At 37.3% G+C, this 25,243-nt stretch overlaps 1 protein-coding gene across 4 annotated transcripts in view; it reads right to left on the reverse strand.

The window, feature by feature from the left end:
- LOC126036054 (regulator of G-protein signaling 7-binding protein) overlaps window positions 1-25,243 on the reverse strand; it is a 153,136-nt gene that overhangs the window by 77,875 nt on the left and 50,018 nt on the right. For 3 of the 4 annotated variants that reach the window (XM_049795343.1, XM_049795347.1, XM_049795346.1), the window contains exons 5-7: window positions 22,600-22,825; window positions 17,966-18,091; window positions 1,990-2,138 (exon numbers count right to left, since the gene is read on the reverse strand). In XM_049795343.1, coding sequence (XP_049651300.1) covers window positions 1,990-2,138; window positions 17,966-18,091; window positions 22,600-22,825 — 501 coding nt within the window. The remainder of the gene's footprint in view (window positions 1-1,989; window positions 2,139-17,965; window positions 18,092-22,599; window positions 22,826-25,243) is intronic. The other variant, XM_049795344.1, reaches the window with a different exon arrangement.

Consider the following 25,243-nt stretch of genomic DNA (forward strand, 5'->3'; position numbering starts at 1 on the left):
AAGTGCTTTACTACAACCTTAAAGCTTTTAAAACGTTATGCCTAATGCCACCAGTAATAGAGCCAATCACCTTTAGGTAGAAACAAAGTAACTACATATACTGTAATTACAGCAAATGCATCTCTGTTGCAACCATGACTGCTTGGTTATGGTGAATTTCAATTATTATATCTCCTTAAATTTGCATTAAGATGGCAAAAGTTATTTAGTCCGATCAATATAGTTAGACTTGTAATTTTTAATTTTACACATATATTCTCAAAGAGATTATTTTATGCAGCCTGTAAGAAAACTAAATATTAGTAGATGATTTACTGCTGTTTTTTCAGATTAAGTGAAAGTTTCTGGTCCTGATCACTTTATAGCCTATAACAGACTGACCATGCTGGCCCTACTCCAGTAAAGAAGCACAAGCACATGCTTAATAAAACCCCTGAATCCATTCCATTCCAATCCACCACATTTGGCAGATGGCACCTTCCACAACACATTTCTCCTTGTTCTCTGCTAGAACAGGGGAGTACACCACCTACTGAAAAACCACAGGTCTCCCACACAAATCCTGATACCAGAGGGACTACATACATATACTCACATACTTTTCTAGATGAAACCGCAGTGTACTTTGCAGGGTCACGCCCTTAGAAATAAAACTTCCTTGTACCTTCCTGAAAAGTAAGCCTCTGAACTACCTTGTACCATTCTTCAGCACCTGATTCCCACAATAGTTTCTAATATTCTTCTTATAATTTAATAGAAGCTCTTTCACTTTAATTTGAAAATGCTGTGTAAAGCAGCACGTATGGAATGATTGCTGAACTGGCTGCAGTTTGGTACTGTAACTCAGCAATCTATATATAGAATAACTATAAAGTGCTTTAGAATTGTTTCACATGAAAGGTGCAAATATATAGTGTCCTCTTATGTGATCTCCCCGGAGACACATAGTCCTCGTGAGCCCACACTTGAGAGTATCCCCAAATTGTTACACCAATTTAATAATGACACTGTTTTCTTACACTGGAGAATGCTTCTTTCTCCAGTATTTACTGGGGTTAGTGTCTCACAGTGTCATAGCCAGCAGGCCTGCTGCTTGCCTTCCATTAGCTGTCTTGCTGGATGCAAACACACTCATCTGGATGGGTAAAGAAAGGTACAGTGCTACTCTGGGAATCTGCACAAAAATGCTCCCTTTAATGTGCAGAACTTGGGGTTATTAGTTGGTTCATTCCGATTGCCATTTGCTGAAAAGATGAACTGTCAGCACACTGTGCAGTATCATTTCTCTTTTTGGTTAATAGGCTCAAAATTTCAGGCACTGAGTACAGCACATCCCCACAGTAGAATGCTGACAGGTCTATCAATTGTCAGAATTTTCCAGGATTTGGATTATACCACTGAAATAGCTCTGATGAATGTCTATATAATGCATGGTGCAGTACTGCAGTGCTTATAATCTCCCATTCCCCAAAGATCTCACTATAAATGGGAGGCATCTTTATTGCTTTTGTATATGAGGAATCGAAGCACCAATGAGTGAGCAAAGTGTATCAACATAGAGTCGAACCCCAAAATGACTCTGTGGGTCATATTCTGTTGTAGTACACAGAACTCCCCTAAGAACAAGCAGTATTCTATATTTCTACAGAGTAATTATTTTCTACATTAGGGGTAAATCCTGTTCCTACCAAAATCAAGGCAAAACTTGCACTGAATGAAGTATGATCTGGATTTCACATTATATTTGGAACCAAACTCAAGTACTTTGTCACACACAGCAGAAGTATTAAATAGCCTCACAGCATGCTTGATGCAGTCTATTACAATTATGAATGATAAATGCAGTATCAAACATTTTGCCTTCTTCAACTTTTTTCTATTCACATTATTGTGGTTCGTGTAACTGCTGTTTTCTTTAACTGTGATTACTACAGACTAAAAAGGGAAAAAGAAATAACAAAGAAAACAGAACACAATAAATCCAATTACCCAGTTCACTGAATAAATGTAGATTATCACCATATCCATATCAAACCGCCATCCACGGCTATCATCCTCAAAGTCCATGTAGTCCATCCTGTGAGCAGCGTGTGGGAAATGCCTCCTTGTTACAGTATCTGAGCGTCTTTGAAAACCTGCTGAAAAACAGACTAGGAGATAAAACTTTATAAAAGCAACCAGATTCACTAAAAAAAAAAAAAAAAAAAAAAAAAAAAAAAAAAGTTAACCCTCCTTCCTCCAGTTATTTACAGGACAAATGGAAGCAGGAAATCTCACACCTCACTGCTAGGTTTCCTTGCTTTGTTGGACAAGAAGCTCTCTGTGGACTTGATTTTGAAGGATTTAAGAGATAACTCTGTCTTCCATGTCTTGAAAATAATGTTTGTTTGTTTGGATTTGGCACTCTCTACTGTAGTAAAGTAATGCTATCTGCTTATGTTATCCAGACCTATTAAACACCGCTCCTTTGGTGCCTTCTTCTGCTGAATTTGATTCAGTGATCTAGAAGTGAAAGGCTCCATATACTGTAATTAATCTCTTGAGTAATTAATCTCTGGATTACCTAAGTCTACTCATCTGAATTCTTCAGTAACTGAGACACATCTTTACATGTACACACATAGTTCAACAGCACAAATACATCTGAATTCCTATTTCTACTATTTGAATTTTTTTTCAAAACACTCTTCTAAATAAATCCCGCTTGCTTTAGTATTATGTGTCTATATGATACATAGCACGTTAAAATCCAATTTTTAAACTACTGTTTGTATGCTGATAATATGTTAAAAATATATAGCCAGATGCAAATACAGCCTTTCAAGTGGAAGTAAAAATCCTGTGACTCCAAGATGGCCTGAGTGTGGGGTCCTGCCAAAAGGTCCTTCTTCTTCATTCCTCCCCTGACTTCACTATGTAGTAAGAGAACTACTATAGGAGCATGGCTCTTGCATATGTCAAGATATGAGGTTAGAGAAGTATCTGTGCAGCTGTGTTAGACAGCAGGTTATGGCACAGAAAGGAGGCTGGGGGCTGTGCTGCAAAGGCAGATCTGTCCCATTCTGATGAAGGACAAGGAGGGAATGCGGTCATACGGGTCTGGATTTTCACTCTGTTTTCAGGGAACTCTCAATCTTTACAACACATTCCTTGATTTTGGAAAACAGGTCTTTGCTGAGCTGCCCACAGTCTTCGCCTCTGCACTGACATGATGACTTTTGGAGTCTCAAGGTGGGTAGGTAATGTACCCTTCAGTGTGCACCACTGCACACCAGTGTGCCTCAGTGTGCATTCCTCAGTTTAATCTACTACCATGCTGCCTTCTAATCCAGCTTAATTAAACCTCTAAGTTCCTCAGTCTTCTGTTTTTGACTAATATAAATAATTGTGTATTGGTGTTCATTTTAACATTCTTGGACCTTATTCACGGTAATTAAGAAATACATATATTTTTTTAAAGTGTTCTAATACAGAACTTTGCTGGAATTTCAGTATTATTATTTTTCAGTGGTGGATATTGGCTGTTTCTTTGTATATTTTTTTCTGAATTAATATTTTGCCCAGAACTATTACAGCACAACTGCTTCCATGCCTTCCAAAGAAAAGTATTTTCTCTTTTTGGTATCCTTTCTAAGATAGTTCATCAGAGACCTTTTGACTCCAAATTACACAGGTAAACTGGTCCTCCTGTATTTGTTTAATGACTGCTTTATTTAGAAATCTGCCTAGACTACTGAGACACAGAAATACTTCCTTTGGAGAATCACTCATGCTTAGACATCATGATATCGTTGCATTTATTTTTAGTTTTTTATTTTTAATGACAATTTGGATCTGTTTGTCATATACAGATACTAAGTTTCTAGATTTCTATACAACAGAATCTCTCTAACATTATATCTTATTTTGGAGACTATACATTAAACCTTCATGCTAGTCAAGAGAGTAATGAAGTTTTATGATGGTTTTCAGTGACTCCAAGTGGGCCAAGATTTGCCCCACAGCTAAATATGCTACACTCACTCTAGGAAAAAAAAGTAAAAAATTCCAGGTATTTACTTTTAAAAAGTTTTAGATTGTAATACCAGAAAATTTTATGCAAGTGCATGAGCTAAACATCTGCTTAAAGATGCTGAAGATCTGTTTAAAGTGTGATATGGACCTCCTTGTTCTTTATGTTATGCTTTAGAGTATGTTAATTTAAAATTATGTTAATTTAAAACAGTATCTTTGATTACTGAAAAATAACATTAGTAATTCAGTAACAAAATTTTGAAAAATGTTAGTTGTCTTTAAGTATCTTTCTGCCAAGATGTAATTTACTTGAAAAATGCTCATTTAAAACCTTACCCTAATTTCAAACCTGTATTTTTCCTTATTTCTTTTCTAACAATTTAAAACATTACTGTCAAATAGAAATCTACATTTATGTTGTTATGTTCCACTTTTTAAATTTAATTTGCAATGGCATTAAATTTTAACACTAATGATGTATCATTCACTTTGCCTTTTACACATGAATTTTAGTGTATATTATCCTCTCTGGGGTGACTTAGTCAAGACTGCTACTTCTGCTTTCTTTTTATTTATTTCTATACTTCAAGTAAGTACAACAGAAAATGCTAGAGGCTAGTTTTGGACCCTTGATTTTGGATAATCAAGGAATTATGGAAACATGTAGCTACTTTAGTTTTGACTTGGTAGTCCTCACCTGCTAGAGGATTTGGACAAGTATTATCCTTCATTTGTATGTCTGTGCAACTCACCTTAAGCAAACCTGCATTGAGTTTATCACAGATTATACTTTGCAATGTAATAATTCTACATTAAAGAACAGCAGTTTCAGTATAGGAAACTGGCTGTTCTCTAATTCTTCTTCCAATAGAAAACCACAGAAAAATTGGTGCTGTATTGAAGGTATGTATACAATCAGGAACTTCTTACTAAACACCATGCATTATCCCTGTGGCTTCCCTCAGTATGAGTAAAGCTATTGAAAGTTGACAGGCACTTATGTGGAATAGATTTCAATTCCATTGCTGAAAGAGTCTCTTTTTTACCTACCATCTGTAAATTGATTAAGCTTCAGCTGAAAATGTCAATAGTACAACTATTATGTAAACTGAATTCTAGGACTTAACAGAGGCTAACAAAGAACGAGAATTGTTTCTTTTCCCTGAAGTATATTACAAAATAAACCTGCGTACAGTACTGAAACCAAGGATCAGACTTAGAACCCTGTATGATCATGCACAAAGGTTACTGCAGACTCTATCATCCATACTATGACTACCGTCTTTAATAAATTCTGACATGAAAAATACCTTCTGATGTCTCCCTCTCCAGCTCGAGTGGAACTAAGCCATGTTTCTGCATCTGATTCTAGCCATCTGCAGATAAAAACTGAGAGCTGTAGTGTTCAAAAACTGTACAGCAACATGGAGCAGGGGCTTGAATTATGAAACAGAAGAGCCGAGGGAGCTTCAAATCACTTGTAATGTATTTGCTTCTTTTTTAAAAAGAAACCCTATCTTATTTGATGAATGCAGTCCCTAAATGATTTCTACATGGACATGTATTTGTTAAAACATGTATTTTACTTAACTTTTTTTTGTGCGTGCCTGTGTTCCTATACTCTGAACAAGAACTTCCACTCAGTCACATGAATATGCATGCACAAAGCCAGCAGAGTCTGGCAGACTGTTGGTAGAAACCTGTTACTAGATAACAAAAACACTGTTGTGTGCAAGTCACACTTTTATACCCACCAAAGCGTGCAAACCAAAAAGGACTTTCACCAGAGCATCAAGAGGCACATCTGTTGCATGTGTCCCTGCCAAAGTTTCTGCAATCTCCTACTGAGGTATTAGCAACACTCAAAATAAGACTAAAAACAATTTAAAATATTCTCCCAATTTTATAAATTGACTGACCTGATTTTGCTATGACTAAAGAATATAAGATGGAAAATTTTACCCTAAAAATGTGCCCAAATGAATAATATGCAAGCTATTATAACCATTTATATTATAAGTGCTCATGTAAAATTAAATTACCTAAGAACAAGTGTTATTAGCTAATCAGATGTACCAAGGTCATTTTGACAGTCTCTTCTTTCTGATTATGAGCTGCAGCAGACAGATAGAGCTACTGAAAGACTATAAGAAAAATGCCAAGTACAGACTGATACCTTCGTATATATGCCCTTGCTGCAACCAGCAGTTTGGGACCGCAGTGCTTTGGAAGCTTTTTCAGAATTATGTGTTAAAATGCTATTGATAAGATTTTCTTTTCTTACATGTGTATGTGCGTACTTTTGAACAAGATCTCATATTGCCTTCACTTACTTTGCTTTGTGTCCCTTGGTGGAATAGTCTTAGAGCAAATAAACTGATTTCCTTTCAGGTGAAACTAAACCAGATTATGAGTTCTAAGAGCTCTGATGTGTTCCAGTAATATGCTTCAACCACTAATGGCCAGCCCTTCATATTTGAAGTTGACCCTGTTCCCTAAATGCAAATGTGGACATCTGGCCCTCAGTGCCAAATGTTTTGCCCTATCTATTATGGCTGATATAAATGCTAATCCAAGAATGCCTCAAAGAGGCAGCGAACAATCTTTCCTAAAACATCTTTATGCTATTTTTTTACAGGCCTCTTGTATCTGTCTTCTGTAATATCCTTTCCAAACGAAAAACTTGTGAATTTCCTTTGTACAGAAAAGCTTCCATGCTTCAGATCATCCTTTCCACATTATGCTTCACCCGGCTTTATCCTTCTTTGAGATGATGTAATCTAAAATTATATGCAAAACTGGAGATGTGGGATCACACAAATCTAGAAAATGACATAATGTTTTCCATTTTGTTATGATCCTAATAATTCCTGCTTACCTTTTGACTATGGTTGTGCATTGAATGTCATCAGAAAACTAATCACAGTATTACCCAGATCTCTCTTCTTAAGTGGCAATAGCTAATTTACAGCTCATCATAGTGAATATTACGTATTATGGAGATTGCATAGCCTCTGTGGGCAACTGCTCACCACTTAACTATCCTCACAGTGAAAGTGTTTTTCTTACTTGCTGTCTGAACCTCATATCCATTATCACTCATCCTCCTGCCATGGACTACTGGGAACAGCTAATCTGTCCTCTTGGTGGTCTCCTGATAGGTATGGTAAGGCTGCTTGGAGATCCTGCCCAAAGGCTACCCTTCTCCAGACTGAACAAGCCAGTTCCCTCAGCCCCTCCTCACAGGGCAGGTGCACCAGGCCCCTGAGCACCCTGATGTCCCTCTGCTAAACCTGCTCCAACTTACTGCTGTCTTTCATGTATTGGGGGGGAAGGGGGGTGGTGCAAAACTGCAGTATTTTAGATATGCTCTGCTGATATCTACTGCTGTTCATAGATCACGCTCCTGTTCATAAAGCCCAGGATGCTGTTGGCCTTCTTCGCTGCCAGGGCACACGGCCAGCTCACGTGCAGCTTGCCTTCCAGGATGCCCAAGTCGTTTCCAGAGGGCTGCACCCCAAGCTGTCAGTGCCCAACCTGTCTCATTGCCAGGGGCTCTTCCTTCCCAGGTGCAGGACTCAGCATTTGTCCTTGTTGAATTTCACAAGTTTCTTTTCAGCACATTTCTCCAACCCATCTAGGTCTCTCTGAATGGCAGCCCTGCTGGTAAGTCTACCAAGCAGTCCTCCAATCTGTTGTCCTCTGCAGACCTGATGAGAGTGCACTCCCTTGCCTCCTCAAGGTCACTGATCAAGAGAACTGTTAGCTGTCAAGTTCATATTTACTATCATCAGTAAACTGAATAATTTAATATCACTAATAAACTTTTCCAGGTGTATAAGCATGACTCTCCAAACCACATATGAATGTTCTGAACTACCCAGACTACTCTGGGATTCCAACAATCCAATGTAGTTTGGTAGATGCTCTTTTACATTGTATTTTCCATCTTCTACCTTGGTCTGGTTTTCTTTTCATGTGCCCTACTGAAAGGGACTTATCTGCTGAAGCACCTGCTTTACTATTTCAGCCCATTTCTCCAGTCTGTCTTGATCTCTCTGAATAGAAGACCTGTCAGTGAGTCTACCAACCAGTCCTCCAATTTGTGTCATTTGCAGACCTGATGACAGTGTGGCGAAATGGGCCAAAATTTCCCAGCATTCTGTACTTTTTTCAAGGACACAGTGTTTTTATGCTGCCTTCACAAACAAGGTATCATCCCAAACTTTTTGCATAAAAACTAGCCTTCTCCCATATGCACATCATGCAGCATCATACTCTGGTTATGCTAATATAATAGCTAAATTGCAGGATTTCCCAGTTAAAATGAGCTATGAGATCTGTATTTCCAACAAAGAAAAAAGCATATATTGCTTGAGAGGTTTATGAGAGGATGGCACTTATCCTGTGTGAATGCCTGCAAGCATGTCGCATTGACTCCAGATCTCATGTCCCAAGCTCTCAGTCTCAAGCCCTCCACCAAACTCGAGTCCCCAAAGCGTCCAGTTCCTTCCCCAAACCAAGGCCACTCAACCCAACCACCATCCTTCTCAGATCCAGAGTTTCAGATTTTCTCTTCCTCCTGCATGAAAAGCTTGAACCTCCCTATCCTCCTGCCTCAGATATTGCAGCTCCACGCATCTATTGTCTCAGAAGTCAAAATCTCATTTTTTTTTTTCTTGAGAGAGCCCTCAAATTCCGAACTCCTCTTGCCCAGGATGCACACCAGAATCTCCAGCTTTCCTATGGTAAAACTTCTACCATCACCTTTCAAGGCCTTTCTCATTGCAAAGTCCAATAATCTTCCCAAACCTCCCTCGTTATCCTACTCCTACCTTCCTCTCACCTTCTCTCTGCTCTCTGAATATTTCTCCGCTCTTGCCCTTGTGATTTCCCCTGTGGGCTCCCACTGGCTGCTAGCACCTTATAACCATGTGACCAAACTTATATGATGGCCTAAACATCTCTGCATTCATTTTCCATCACCAAAATCCAAGTCCTACTTTCTGCTAGCAGTTGGGCTTTAGAAAACCTGGATGTAAAGTGTACTTAACCTGGACATAAACCTTATCTGAAACCACTTTTATATTCACTATGATGTCTGTCTTACTAGCTATAAGACTTTTGCAGGGCTTTTGGTTTAAATGTAGAAATCTGTGACAGTCCCAGAGAGGTAAATTGTGTGTAAGTAGTTATTTGCACATGTATAAAATGTGATTTATTGAACTCACTGTGCATACAATACAGCGTCCTTCTGTATATGAACAAAGCAGCAGCATGCAGGCAATTTAGCAGGAAATACACAGTGCCTGCTTTTCAAGATGTCAAAGAACATTGTCTACGAAGGGTCTAGAAAAGCAACTGATTACTGTGAAATTCTGAAAACACCATGTCCTGAAATGTTTCATATAGGACACAAGATGTGTTTGCAGAAGGGGCACTCCTTTTTATAAGGCAGAATGGTTAGGAACCACTGTTCCCCACTCCTACAGCAAGCTTTTTGTTTTGTGACTTTCATAAGGCATTTGACATAAGAAAAAGAACAGCATGCTACAGACAAAACTATGCAGAAATCCCCAAATGTGGTAATGCCACTAACTCACATACACTTCATCTGTTGAAGCAAAATACTTATAAAAACTGCAGTCCTACAGAATCAACCACCAGGTAAATAATGCTTTTTGCTGATAGGTATCAGCCTAACTCTTGGCACTTATATCTCTACTCTCTTAAAAATTCATAAATCCTACATGGATCTGGGAAGAGAATATACACAAATGAATCAGAAATCACTTATCAATTAAAAGAAGAAAAAAACCCCCAAAATAATTCATAGAAGTTCCTGCAGCAGTCACAGTTCTTACAAATATTTATTTTATACTGCTCTAACTTTACATATTATTTTCAACATTACAGATATGATGATCTATTCCTTTTTTTTTTTAAGCTGTTCTCTGACTTTTTCTACAGGGATACATAACCAAATTAAGCTCAGGATTTAAGGCTATATAGTACACATTAATACATAAAAGCTGTACTTGAATTCAGCATTTCTTTGGGCTGTTTATTGTTAATCACTGCAATTAGCACCTTCAGGACAGAAAGGAGGCAACTTCTCATTTGAAGTTTTTTCCTCTGTGAAATAGCATAAATTTCATTCAATCATCGTTACAAATATTTACACATGACAAAAATATCTGACAGTTTTACTCTGGATAGGAAATGAAGATGAGATTTTTTTCCCCATTCAAATATAGCTTATTGGATTTCAGTGAGGTTTATTTATAATTTAAGTTTTTTTGCCTGTTCCTACCACTAGTTTGAATTCTAAGACATAAATATATGTCTGCCATAAATTAACAATGACATTCTGAATATTAAGTAAATAACCAAACAAAAGTGTGTGAAGGCAGTTACCTCTCACTATTTTATAGACTACTAATTCAGCTTTTACTGATTAAAACACAAACCATAAAGCTAGCCAGTATATCTTATCAAAGAAATCAGGTTATTGAAAAAGAAAACAAGAGAAAGCTTTAAAAATGAATGTCAAAATCCATAAAGCCACATTAAATACATGCATACACATTTTACATTGAGTATTTTGCATAACTAACATTTTCCCTGATTTATTAAATATGAAATCTATTTACCAATTTTATGAGACATATTCAACTACTCTTGTGCCCAGTCCCTCTCACAAATTCAAAGCAAAAAGAGAACAACTCATTTTTTTCTATCTTGGGCTGTTTATTTTCCAGGAAGTAAAAGACTGTAGAAGCAAGAGGACTGTGGGAGGGCAGAATGAGCTTAGAAAACATACTCTGTCCAAACAACTGTGATTATTTTATAATTATCAGTACTCATAAATACAAACTAATTGGCTAGTTTAAGTGCGGGGATGCATACTAAACCAGAAGTAATTAACTTCACATTTCACAATGTAAAAGTTATTTGACTGTGGAAGCCATGAAGGAATTTTGACAGCCAGTCTGCAAGCAGGTTTTTTTTTAAGTAACCAAGTAAATTATTTGTTTGCTTTTTCTTTCTTCCCCTAAACCGTAACACACTAAGTATCAAACAGGCAGTAAGTACATCATGTAACAGCTTTTCAAAATTATTTATAGCAAAACCTACTCTCCTACTTTAAAACCACTTTATTTCAAAATTCAATTAAGGGTGATGAAATAAAATTAATATACAGTAATTGTAATGCACATCCTTGTTTTTCAGAGTGCAAACTAGCTTTGTGAATAAATGAAACATTGGCTTCTTTAACTGCCCTCCCCTTCACCACACCTGTTCTGACTGCAATCCATATAGTCTTGATGACTGATACTGAGAAATAAAGCTGCATGGTCTCCATGAGAGAGCATATCATGGATCTAAATGCACAATTTGCATACATCTTAGACCATAAAATGCCTTCCTTTAATTTTAAAGGTAAGTTTTCTACATGTATATTGATGACATACATATTATAGTTACAGTAATTTTCATGCATTTGCCTTTAAGACGGGGATTTGTAATCACTTTTGTTCACATCTGCATGTAGACAAACTGTATCTTAACAGTGAATTTAACTTGTGGACAACTTCTCTCCTTGCCATTACAGTGCACACAACAACAACTAGGAAATCTCAAACAGCAACCTGAAGTATTTAACTTTTTGTGGTACATGCATCAATAATCTATATGAAAAATGAATTTTAAAAAGTATTCAGAATATTCTGACTCTGTGAATTTTCTTTTTTTTTTAATCAATTTTCCATTTATCTTCCACTGTCTCTTCACTGTATCTCTTACTTACCATGGTCTTGAACCCTATTCATCAACACCTTCTTCTGTTGTTCCTACTTTTTATCACTGAACATTTCTACAAACCATGTTGCAAGTTTATGTTTTCTTTACATTTGTCATCTCCTCAGCTGATCAAATACTGTATTTCAGCTGTCAGCAACTCTTCCTAAATTATCATCATAAAAGCCTTTACCCTTTTGTATCATATTGCTGTAATGGCATCACCTCCCTCTAGCTTCATTTTTCCCTACCATTCCTCCCTAACTGCTTACATCCCTTCAGGTTCCATTTATTCGGACTACTACCATACAAAATACGTAGAGGCAAAGCTATTGATATTTATAGGTAGGCTTAACATAATAGCTCAGGATGACTGAGTAAGTATAAAATAGCGTTAAAAAGGATCTCATACCAATGCTTGTCTCTAGTGTGAATGCTACTTAGCATACCGCTCAATTCTGTTTAGATGCTTATTTCTTGACTTGCATGATTGCTAGATTTTGTTTAAAAAGTACTAATTTAATACTAAAGATCATTTAATAAGAATTCTGCAGAGTTTTGTTATACACTGCTGTTGACAAGCCTTTCAGTGCTTAAGGCTTTAATGTTTTAAGCCCATTTTAGTGGAACACTGTAAGATAACAAGAGTAATGCAAATACTTTCTTAAAAATAAATTCATGAATTGCCTCTACTTGTCTTAAGACAGGGTCAGTCTGACAGGAAAGGTCAGAGGGAACACACAAGATAGGCATGCCAGGGCCTCACCACGACCCTCTGTAAGACAAGGCTGTGTATATTGACACAAAGCATTTAGTGTATTTGCAAATCTAGCTGTCTGGCAACATGCCTCCTTTAATTCCTCCAGAAAAACTGGTGAATGACCTATCTTGAAGCCATGCCATTTTCTTTGAACAAATTCATATTCAGCTTTAGCTAATGTCAACCCCAGAAATTCCTACTTCCCATCTGAGCAAATAAAAGAAATATTAATTCCTCTGGATAATGAAAAATACAAAGCACAAGAACATATCTTGACAAAGCTGGCATAGTTTTTCTGAACTGAAAAAATTCTGATGCTGACAGTACTTAACCAGTTTTTAGGAAGCTAACCAAGGTTTTATGGAAAGAGCTGTTTGAAAAGCCTTCATATATGTTCAACAGAAAACTAAAATTTTCACAAAGAGAAATTACTTAAAAGGTTATCAAGAAAGAAGCTATTTAAAATAATAATAAAAAATGTTTACACACTGTTAAAAAGTCCTTCCTTTAATCCTTCATTAAATGTGTAATGGTGGTTATCTCTGAATTTTTCTGACACAATTTAAAACATCCATCTTTATCTGCTCAGCTAAGATATTCAACAAAAATTGCCTGACTTTACTCTGCTGATTGTTCATCTCTTACTTCTTTGTAAAGGTACGCTTAATCTGGCTCTGATCTAATAAAAATAAAATCACCTTTTCTTGCTTATTATTCTCACGTCACCTTGAGTGCTTTCATGCTTCCTCTTCTGGCCTTCACCAGATTCAAATTTCAGCTTTTGTTTTCACTTTTAAAGGTCTCCAAAACTCTGCCTTGCCAAAAAAATGTTGCCTCACTTTTTATAATTATGCTATGCAAGTACCATATTCCTCCAGAAATCTTAGCAGTTTCCTACCCAGTAGGTGCTCTAGGATGAAACTGAACTCACATTCACGTCCAAACTTCAGAATGGCACGATCTATCTGTGTCACTGGTACAGATCCATGAAACGGAAATCATGGGCACATTAGGTAGCACAATGTACGTGTTCATCCTACTTTATTCTCTATTAACTCATTGATAGTGATGAAGCCACCTGATTATCTCTACAGTCTATTCTCAGCCAAAAATTCTTCATTATTCTTATAGTAAATGGGATTTCTATGAGGTGTTGAATCATAGGACTGAACACCAGGCAAACTTAATTTTCAAGGTAAGATTCGAGTACACCAGCAGAGTTGAGACTCTTTAAGGGCTATTTCAGTACAATCTGCTCTCCTGTGCTGTGCATTTCAGTGCTAAATGGATCAGGGGAGTATGCTGGGGAAGCATGTCTGACCTAACCTTCACTAAACATCATTAGTTCACAGCTAATTAGGAATATAACCAATTTTACTGGTCATTGCTCAGTCGCCACAATCAATCCTTGTGCCATTCTATTTAGCATAGCTGGCAAGGATCATTCCCCACTTCCACTAAAATGCATCGAAAGATACTTGCTAATTCCTGCCAGTGATGAAGACAGAAGGCATCATTGCTTCCACCTGTTCACAGAGTCTTGTCATAACATGAACTAGTCTCAGCAGAATCTTACAAAAAACATAAAAAATTAAGACCAAGAGATATTTTATGTTCTAAACAAAATCTGTGATGAAAGACTACAACTTCAAAAAGCTAGTAATTCAAAGTTTACCTAGGGTGGTTTAACTAGGATTATGTATTGTTCTCAATTGTCTTTAGAGGGCAAATAATAGATATTTATGTAATCTTATTTGATAAATACATTAACTCCTTTAATGATGCCTAAATTAAAATTGTCATGGAAGACACCATTGTCATCAAATTGTAGGGTATCTCATAAGAACAGACATACTAAGAGTAGACTAAAGGTCTTCCTATCCTATCATTCTTTCTCTGACACAGTCAAACAATGAGAAATTGGTGAATGGCGAGGAAAGAATGTAAGAACAGGGCAAGCATATTGCAGTACTTTCCTGGTATTCTCTCTCAGCTCACAGGCACTTGCAGTTCAATGATCTCCGCAGGCAAATGTAGTATATTTGAGTTTAATATACTTTACTCCATTTTTCTTCCAAGAATCTGCCATAATTTGAACCCATGCTCTGGGATAATGATAATTTCATTTAATGTCCTCTAGTTCTTTTATTATGAGATGGTGAATAACAGCAGCCCATTCACTTCTGCCATGGCTCTCATGATGTTAATTACCTCTATCATTCTCCCTCTTTAGTCATCTCTTGTTTTGGCTGAAGCATTCTAGTCTATTTACTTATTCCTCATCAGGAAGTAATTTAAAAATGACATTCTTATTTATCTTCTCTGTACCCTTCCAGTTTACTACCTCCTTTCGTGATGAAAGGAAAACAATGTAAACATTACTGAAGATCACTCAGTACCATGACAGTCTTATGCCACTCCTTGCACTTGGCTTTCATTTTTCTCACCCTGAATATTTCAGTACTGCAAGGAAATGTTATAACCTCCATTTCTAGCAACAAATATGCTAGATAGTACAAACTGTACCATATACCCATCTAGGCCTAGAGTGCTAATGTCCCTCCAGTGAGAAAGATGAATCATTTATTTCCATCCTTGTTTGCTATCTTTTAACAAGCTATTAATGGATGAGAGGCCTTTCCTTCTTATCCTGAACACAGCTATGTTTTTTCAAGCATCTTCAGAAAACAACCTTCTTAAAAGACTTTCGGAATTTGTAAGCTGCAGGGTGAAAAGCACAATACCTCTAACTCCCCTACAAGTTCATTTGGGTCCCTACAGTACAGCTGGGGGACCATGGCTGCCTAAGAGTTCTAAAACGTTCTTAGTTTGTCTTACCAGCCAGTAAGAATGCTTGGTTCCTTAAGCAGAACTAAAGATGCCAATCTAACATCCATTCAGGGACATGTCAAGAAATATATGGGGAAAGGCTACAGTATGCTTTTTAGCCATGGCCATTCTATCACAATCCTTGCTGTTGCATAATTATAGCTATAAATTTTCCTGGTACAGCAGTCTTATAATATCACTGTAAAATGGAAACAAGCAATCCTGATGACACATACAGATTAGATAGAATTTGATTCCCTTCAATGCACTGATGAACCAATAGAGGTGACTGAGCAACCATAATTTCTGAGAGGTATATCACTCTCCTACAACAGGCTAACTCTGGATGCAGTCTCCAGGACTGGCAAAAGGCTATGAAATATCTTTTCCAATGGGACTGTGGCTCTGAAGAAGTCTCTAAAGAATAGCCTCTGCAAAACAGCTTAAAAGATAAACAAAGCTATTGGTACTTACAGAATGCTTGGTACTAACACTGTTGGCAAAACAGCAGGGACAGAGAGTAGCAGTGCTAACAGGGCTGAAGCTTAAGACATCTCTGTGGCACTGACCTTTGTACCTTAAAGTTCCCCTTCCATTTTATTTTATTTTTCTTTCAGATTCACTTCTGCTTGGTGAAGTGCTGAAGTGAAGGCTTGAAGGCTAGTCAGAGCACAGCTGCTCTGTGGATCCCAAAATGGAACCTTGGAATCAAGAAATCAGTCTTGTGTTTCTTATCAGTGAGCTGCTGGAGCTGAAAGGACTTGTGGGGAAGGAAAATGGGTGCAAGTGTTTAGGGTCCAAGTGCTGACAAATCAGCAAAAGGACAAGGTTGCCATCAGTGTAGCTGACCTAAGACAGATTCAAACATCGGTGCCTGGATTCTGTGGTTTTTGTCTTGGTGTAGTATAGGCATAACAGATGCTCAAAGACAACACTTCCTAGTAATGTGTGTCTCCTTGAGGCAGAAAATTCACTTACTATGAAGACTGTAGACTGTAACTGCATCTTGTGACCTACTGAGGTGGTGGGAATTTCCACTGGTACTAGCAGGCATTGAAAACACTGTATCTTGCAATCCCTGACTGATGCAGAAGTCAATAGCTTTTTACTAAGTCACTAAACAGATGAGATCAGTAAAGAACTAGCACAGAAGAGAGTGATACGGCAGCAACACTGGTATTTAAGAAGGTAATGTTTTGGACAGCTGTGTGGTTCCGGTTTCCTGTTGACGAGATCTAATTATGTTCCCATTTGGTGTGGGACTTTTAGGCTATCCTTTAGAGACAGGTAAATCCGGCATTCTGAATTACCTTTGTGGAACGATATGCCCAATTTTCAGGTAGCACAATACTGAAGCTGTATGACGTCTCCAGATCTTCCTTTTATTTTCAATTATTTATGTTTTGTACAAAGCTCAGCATGGTAGCTTCTCATATTTATGAAATACATAATCCATATGACACTATAGAACATATATGAACTATGTCACATACATAAAGTAATGTATTAAAATAAACCAATAAGCTCAGCATCAATATCCGCATTACATTAGCTGCTGTTAGAGAGAAGAAATACTCATCTTTGTTTTTCCTGCCAAAAGGAATACCAAAAATGATCTACCAGTCCTCAAACTTCTCTAGTCTGCTCATTTTTGATAGGTAGGAGCATTTCTTGTTATTTTCAGTAAGCGGAGAATGAGAATGTATCAGATTTGACCTGTAGAAGGGCCTGGGTAGACTCACAAAAGGAATATAAAAAGTTTGTCCTGTTTTATTTTTCCCACATACTTTTAAGCAGCAACCTATATTGTTATTACAAACAGGAAAAATATATCTGCCAGCTCTCTCAGCACTACAAAAAGTAACTACGTAAGTAAACATAGATGAGGCCTGGTGAAGAAAGACCATTAGACTGAAAACAGGGAAACATGGGTGAACAGTGAATCCCACATTTCAGTGGCCCAACTTAAATATTTATCAGTTAACAACCAGTTAATAACCATGAAAAGGTTTAAGTGTTAAAGTAGCAACAAGAGGACTAAGCTTTCTTCCTATAATAAGCAGAAAACAAAGCTAAAAGCACCCACACCCTCTACTCCACTTTGTAAGTATAAAACAAGCAAGACAGAAAAATATATATGATATTATTCCAACTTTTTTATATTACTTCTTTCATAAAAGACTGATTCTGATTGGTTTTGGAGAAGTCTTTATTGACCACACTCAGAACTAGTAACTTTTTTCCCAGAGGAATTTTCTTTATCCCACTATGCAGACACAAATTTTTCCAAACAGGAAACTACATACAATTATCCTGATAATGCACACAAAATTAAAGATTTAATAATAAATAAACAGGTACACACACAAATTGTCTTTTTACAATTTGCAGTTTATCTCTAGATTCAGAGCACTGTGTATGAGTCACCCTGGAGAATTTAACTCAACTCTACTTCAACAAACATCCATCTCTGATTTCCTATGGCATGTATTAACTAGAGACTTATTTTCAAATATTATACACAAGACTGAGTGAAGTTTAGGGAAAAATTTAAAAACTTACCTTCAAAAACTCTGAAGGCTTTCTTGCAGCTTGGTAGAGGCCATTTTGCAGAATTTGATTTTTGAAAATTTTCTTTTAACTTCAAATATTCCGTAGGGAAAAAAGATTTGGTAGAGTTGTTCAGTTCTACAATAATTAATGAGAAAAAATGTATAGATCAATGCTGTAAATATAGCAGTAATTTGCATATGTTTATACTAAAACATAAATGCCTTATCTACTATGTAATCCGTGTTCTGATTACAACACCTCTTAAATTGTTTTAAAATCACATAAACCCAAGCATTTCCAGATACAGCAAGAACAAGTCTTAAACATGCTCTTTTGATTCTGCTCCTCTGAAACAAAACATTTAGGAAAGGTGATGTCAAATTCTAGCAAAATGAAGTACATAATAAATCATGCTATTGAAATTACAAAACTATGATGACTTCTATGAATGAAAATTACATCTATCAAACTGACTGTGGTATTAATTCTCGGTTTGTATTGTTTTTTGTTTATCACCATCACTCAGTAACAGTCAGTAATGCAAGGAGAGGGGAAGAGTCTGAAAATTTTTTTGATTTTTAAAATGTGGATTGACAGGAATTAAGAACACATTTGTAGAATGATTAATGACACATTGCAAGAGTTGACATAACTTATTAATCTCAAGAAACCAGCTTCAAAACTAACCTACCCATAGCAATACACAATGGAAAAGAATTTAAAAATCACCATATTTTCCTACCACAGAAAAGAAATGATCTGCTGGTAACAGAGTTACCAAGCTAGTAGTTAATGATGCAAACTTCAACCCCCCCCTCCATTTTGGCCCTTCAAACCACCATAGCTCCAGATAAATATTAGTAATAGCAGCTGCTACCATAATTCCTTCTGTACCTTAAGAGAAAGAAAGAAAAGGCCCATCATAGATCTTTGAAAAGCCTTATGTATTATTACTTTACCTGGTTCACTGCAACTGTATATACTTTTTCAATAATCAATATTTTATGAAAGGATCAAATCTTTTTCTCTGGCAAATTTGAGAAAGCTAAACTTTTTGTGAATAGAAAGAAGAAAAAATTCCAAATGTCCTTTTGTTGCAGTAGTTTTTTCTATGTAAGAGGAAGGCATTAGCAGATTTGAAGCAAAAAATATATGCTGGTCTTATTCTAAAAATTATCTTGTATTTCACCATGTCAGAACGCAGGTGGAATAAGGCTACACAACACATGCAGAGTACAGAAATCTCTAAATCCTTCTATCTCGTTATGTTAGAACAGCACTACTGCACCCATAAACCTCTGTCACTGAAGGGAAAGAGGCCATTTTCTCTCCTAAAAGTAAAAGGAAAAATCTGTATTTTTCACTAGCAGTTTTTAGTTTTTGTATAAGAGCTTTATATGCTACCAAACATACTTGGATTAAGGACTATTTGGATTCAGAGAAATAGCCTCTGATGAGACTCTGCTTGCCTCTTACAGCATCAACAGAGAGTATTTCAGTTTCCTTCTACAGGCCATACAAACTGACTCAGTTCTTTCAACTTTATTGTCCAAATTTAAACACTGAAACCTCTGGTGAGGCACCTAATTCCTGTTTTTCAGAAAAGGCAGTGACAACTCTTAGAGGTGACACTTTTAGAAGTTTGCTTGGTTAGGCTTTTAATGAAAGATCCTTTCAGGCTGGCCAGGCCACCTGTCTTTCTGTGTGTACGTGACCTTTTCCCTGTCATGGGCCTGGACCTCCTGTGCACAACTACTACACTGAATCTAGGTTTCTCCAAAGCGGTAGATTTATAGTACAGAAGTGCCAGATCTGGCCCTTCTTGAAAACAACATAAATGAAACTTTGTATGAATGGAAGTGTAGAAGCCAATCCCTGGCTGACTCTTTCCCCTGATAGGTCAGACAGAGTTACAGATCAAAAGCTATTGTCTTAGGTGTATCCTGGGCTCCCTATCATCCGACCAGATGTGAGTTTACCCTGATGGGAGAAGGGCTTTTAAGAAAGCCTTTCAGAAAGATGGGAATGCATGGCAGACACCGCCAGAGCAACCTATATGGACTGGAACTCATTCTCAAGGGAACCAGTGGAAAAAGCTCACTTCATCAAGGCAACAGGCCAGACGAAGTATCCTCATGGGTCACATCTGGCTTTGTAGCTCTGGGTTAAGCACTCTTTTTCTTTATAACTGGTGGATAATTGACCTGTTAACCTTCCTCTTTTTTTGACATGTTACATGCATCCTTCTGCTGCAGTTAAGTTCAGTTTGTGAAACTGTACATGCTACAAAGTGAACTTCTGAATATATCCTGAAATGTTTTCTTTTTAAGATATCCTTGTAAAATAAAATGCAGTTATACAAAAGGAAAGCTGCAGAAACTATCCAGAATAAATTAGTGAGGGAAATAAGACATCCCAGCTGTAGCATTAGACAAATATGTAAAGAACACTAGCAACTGTGCCTTGCTGGCTGCACAAACGTATAACAGCAGTGACTTTAGCATAACTTTGAAAAGGCTTAATAAATCTCCTGAGTAAAAAATATATTTACTACCCTTTACATCGGTCTGGCACCATCCATTTTCCTTAATGTGCTGATTTTACTATATTCTCTAAGGATATTGTATCATCATCAATATTTCTTGCTTGATTTAAAAGCTGCTTAATATGTTATGCACTGGGAAATTAAAAATTATTTTTCTTAAGTATAAGAAAACAAAGTAAATTTAGTGTATCTATTTTCAAACATATTGCTAAGTCAAGCATATATTGCTATATACTGAACAGCAAAATACAAACAGCTGCTGTAAGGCCATATGGATTTCTCTCATCTGAAGTTGTTAACACTAAAACACATCTCATACACTGTTATGGCTCTCTATTTACAGTAGACTCTCTATTTACACATTTATGACACTGTATTTACACTTTGGCCACACAAATCGTTTTCCTCAAAAAAACTACATACCTTTTTAATATTTTCACAGGATAGGTTAGGTTGGAAGGGATGTCTCGAGATCAACTAGTCCAACCTAGACTGCCTAAGGAGGGTCAGCTACAGCAGGTTGCCCAGGAGCATGTCTTGTTGCGTTTCTGGGCAACCTGTTTGGCCACCCTTACAGGAAAAAAAGTGGTTTTTTGTGTTCAGATGGGATTTCAGGTGTTTCAGTTCGTGCCCACTGCCTCTTGTCCTGTCAGTGGGTACCACTGAGAACAGTCCAGCTCCCTCTTCTTCATTCCCTCCCATCAGGTATTTTTACACATTGTATGTTAAGTATGCAAAGGCTACAAATAATCCTGGAAGTATTTCACTTAAATGACAGTACTTTAAATGTGTTGAAAAGTTTTGCAAATACATTTTAGCAAGCATCTGTAGTCTCTCTTTGTGCTCTCCCAGTAGTATTTTACTGCAGCAAATCCTACACAGCTTTTAAAAAATTTAAACAGCCCTAAACCAACTAAAAGTAATTCTCTATTGGTGAAACACACTTGATCTGTACATCAAATTCAAAGAAGCATCAAACATAAAGTCCCTATCCCTGGCCACCAGCAGCTCCCCAGTGAACCATCCTGGGGCAATTAGTTTGTCTGAAAAATGTCTTCTTCCCACCCAAATGAGTTCTTATTTAGCTCCTGGTCTGCCATCAAATTATACAAAGTTGTGCCTATGCAGAGGAAGAGTCTGTGCACAACCAGAAATAGAAGCTGGGCAGCTCTGCTGATCAATGTGAAATCATACTTTAATGTGCATCCCCAACCTGTCATCATCACAGCACTCTCCCAGTTTAAACAGGATCGCTGCAAGATCTCTGCAGCTCGCAAAAATAAACAAACACTCCTGCATGGCTGAGTCATTTCCATTACTTTGAGACCTGTCTATGCACACTTTTAAGTGCTGTAAAGGGCCTACCTCAAGATATCATAGTGCAATTTTATCCATGGTGCTTGAATTTACCTTGCTAAGCTCCAGGCGTAAAAGACTGACTCATGCTGTTGCAGGTATCCAATCTACAGTACTACTTACCCTCTTCTATCCCTGTACCCATTCTGACATTAAAAAGCCCTTACCCACCATGTTTTCCGACTGCTAAAAGTCAGGAACACTAGAGATGAGGTTGTAAGAGGCAGGAAGGGAGAATTTAAAAACAAGATTAGTTAGGAGGATTCTATAGTTCTGCCAGCCTTTATTTTCACCTATAGACATATTAAAGCCATAAAACCAAGAAAAGAACTTTTTTGTGTGTGTCATTAAGTTAGCAATTTTAAAAATGCTTTTCTGGTAGGATATTTTGAGAAAATGTTTATTATGGTTGGAGTTTGTGATTATTTAGCAAGAGGAAACCAAAGAAATGCAAAATATCAGAACCTCACTTGAAAAATCAGAAAGTTTTAAAATATGCATCCAGAATAGCTTCTTGCCACTGAAAAAAGCCTGTGTGGAACAGTCCTAGGAAGAGTTAAATGCAAAGAAAACCTCACAGTGAAGTAACATGACCAAATTTTGCTCTGCATGCATTTTGGATGTGGCCCATTTCCTATTACTGTTTTTTTCTACTTTTAACTACATATTTATTCAGGCCAGAAATTCAGGAAGGAAAGCTATAAATATTTTTCTGTATTGTAAAAAACTTTCATTTTTATACCTGTTTGGAAAAAGACTCTGGCAATTGTAGCGCGACACAGTGGACATGGAGTGCTGGCTGGATTGTCTTTGGCAAGCATCCTTAAGCAAGGTTCACAAAAGATATGGTGGCATGGATAGCACATGTAAGGATTGAAATAAACATCCAAGCACACTGCACAGAGATAGCTTTCTTTATCTCCTTTGAGTTCACTCTCATCATCTGTATGCAGGTTATCACTTGCAGTCTGCAAGAAGAAAAAGAAAAAGAAAACATCTTTTCACAGCTCAGCTCATAACTATTTTGGTTAAACCAGTTGGCAGGAAAGTGACTTTAAATAACTCTTAAGAAGTTGGTACACACTGGTGATATTCTTAATTTTTAATACAGGTTACTTTTAACAAGATGATGAAACATACTGATAAGACAGGAATGTCACAACAAGCACTCTGTGGGAAAGGAGAACAAAAATCATATAAGACAGTAAAAGAAGGAAATAACAAAACCAAAAAGGCTGAGTAAAACTGTACTATGATCAGATTTCTTCTTTTAAAATGAATTTTAACAATTTATTTGTAAGTTTATCATGAAAATATGTGGTTCCTTTGCCAAAAAGGGCAAAACAAAACAAAAATCTCTAAAAATAACCTGTGGATTGTTCTGCTTTTGAAAGGTAATTTGTGAAGGGGAGGTTTCAGCAAGAGTGATGATTCACAATTTGAAAGAAGCCACAACCACAATGCAGAATCTAAACCTTAGGGTAGAAAGTCTAGGAATCCCTAACACCTTTGACAACTGCTTGTTTTTGCCAGCACGTAAGCTCCAAATTTTTTTTGCATTGATATATTTGTAGGGAGACATAGTTGAACTTCCCAAATGGTGTACATGCCATATGAGTGTAACAACTTGTGTATACTGCCAAGTTCCTGCTTTGCTCTTGTAAGATGACTAAACCTTTCCATGTAACCTGAAGATCTTATACTAATGGCATCCAGGGTTTTTGGCTTAAAGAAAACAATATTTTTTTCATCTCCATGGGAGCAACACAAGAGACATTGACTTTGCTCTAGCTCCTCTATCCATTTTCTGTTTCACAGCTAACAGAACCCAACATAGTCCAATATCCAAGAGACCCACCAGGAAAGAACCCAGAAAGAGAATCGTGTCAGATGCTGCAGGACATCAAAACTCTTCTCTCATGCCCCTTGTTCTAAACTCCCAATCCTTGCCCAATGATCTCAGTTTAAGTGTCTTAATTCTAAGGTGACTTGTAGTATCAGTGACTTCTTGCAAGCTTCAGTATCCATACTTAATACCCTCAGGCCCTTTGATCAACCACTGCTCTGTAGCTACCTCTTTGCTAGTCCTGCAATGCTAGTCCTCCAAGTCCGTCCAGACATCCGTTATTGACTTTAAGCACATCCGTTGATTAATTTCTACCCAATAAACACTACTCTGTGCTAGAGCAGATGCTTCATTTGCATCTAATTTGCATACCCACTAGCTGTATATTACACAGGCCGCTTTTGACATTCACAGGCCATGGCAGACAATCACTGCCTGATACTGGTATACCAAACACTAATGACAATTGTTTTTTCGTGCCTACTGTAGAGATGGGAGTCTCTAGATCTGTTTCAGAGATGATTACATGTATGGTTTACTGGTTTGGACTTTTTGTCTCTCATTACATGTAGTCGTCTTCTACCTGGGATAGTGAACACTGCAGGTAATGAATAAGCCCTAACAGTATGGGTACTGTGGAATGCATTTAAGAATACAGAGCAGAAGTATTTACCCATAATTTATCAGTTCTGGATAAGCACTTGTCCTGCCAGTCCAGCTCAGCCTTCGCATCACACTTTCCAGAATACCAGGTGCCAGGAGGGCTTATAAATTCTGGCCTGCTATGACACAAATGCATGGAGACAGTTTAGGTTTAGCACTGTGTCTACACGTAAGCTTTTGTGCAACCCTAAGCACCAATAACTGTGTGTGTCTTGTAGCACTTACCTCAGCACTTACAACTCTTGCTTGATTTTCTCCATGCCATACTTGAGATAGGCCCAGAAAACTTCAGTATGTACTGAAATTTACTGCAGAGACAACTAGACTGTACTGACAAGCAGCCAGTGTAGGTCTGGCTGGGACTAGCTTCTAGCTTCTAGCATCTATAGAAGGTAGTCCCAGACAGTAACAACTGGGATTATTACTTCTAGCTCCATGCTGCAGGAAAGAGTGTTAGAGAAGCACTGTATTACAACGAATCAATAACACTGTTTAACCTAGACTGTCTCCACACTTACAGCACAGACAACCTGTATCAGAACAGAATGGCAAAAGGTAATTGAGAGTTGATTACAATTAGGTAATTTTATAATGAAGGAAGCCTCATAATACCATTTCTTTGACAAAAAGTGGAAAATGGAGACTGAGGAAACAAGACAGATGCAGGATTTGTGTGTGGCCCACCAAATACATCCAAAAGTTCTCTTAAAATGAGAAAGGTTATTCATCCTTGCGATAAAACTGTGAGGATCCCATTCCAGACTGCACTTGTAGCCTAACAGTGACTACACGCTCCACTGGACAATGATAATCTTTTTCAGTAATTCCAAACTAAATGATACTGACATATGTGGTGATCAGAATACACATTCCATTA

The sequence above is a fragment of the Accipiter gentilis genome, chromosome Z (assembly GCF_929443795.1).
Source record: "Accipiter gentilis chromosome Z, bAccGen1.1, whole genome shotgun sequence".
NCBI classification, from domain to species: domain Eukaryota; kingdom Metazoa; phylum Chordata; class Aves; order Accipitriformes; family Accipitridae; genus Astur; species Astur gentilis.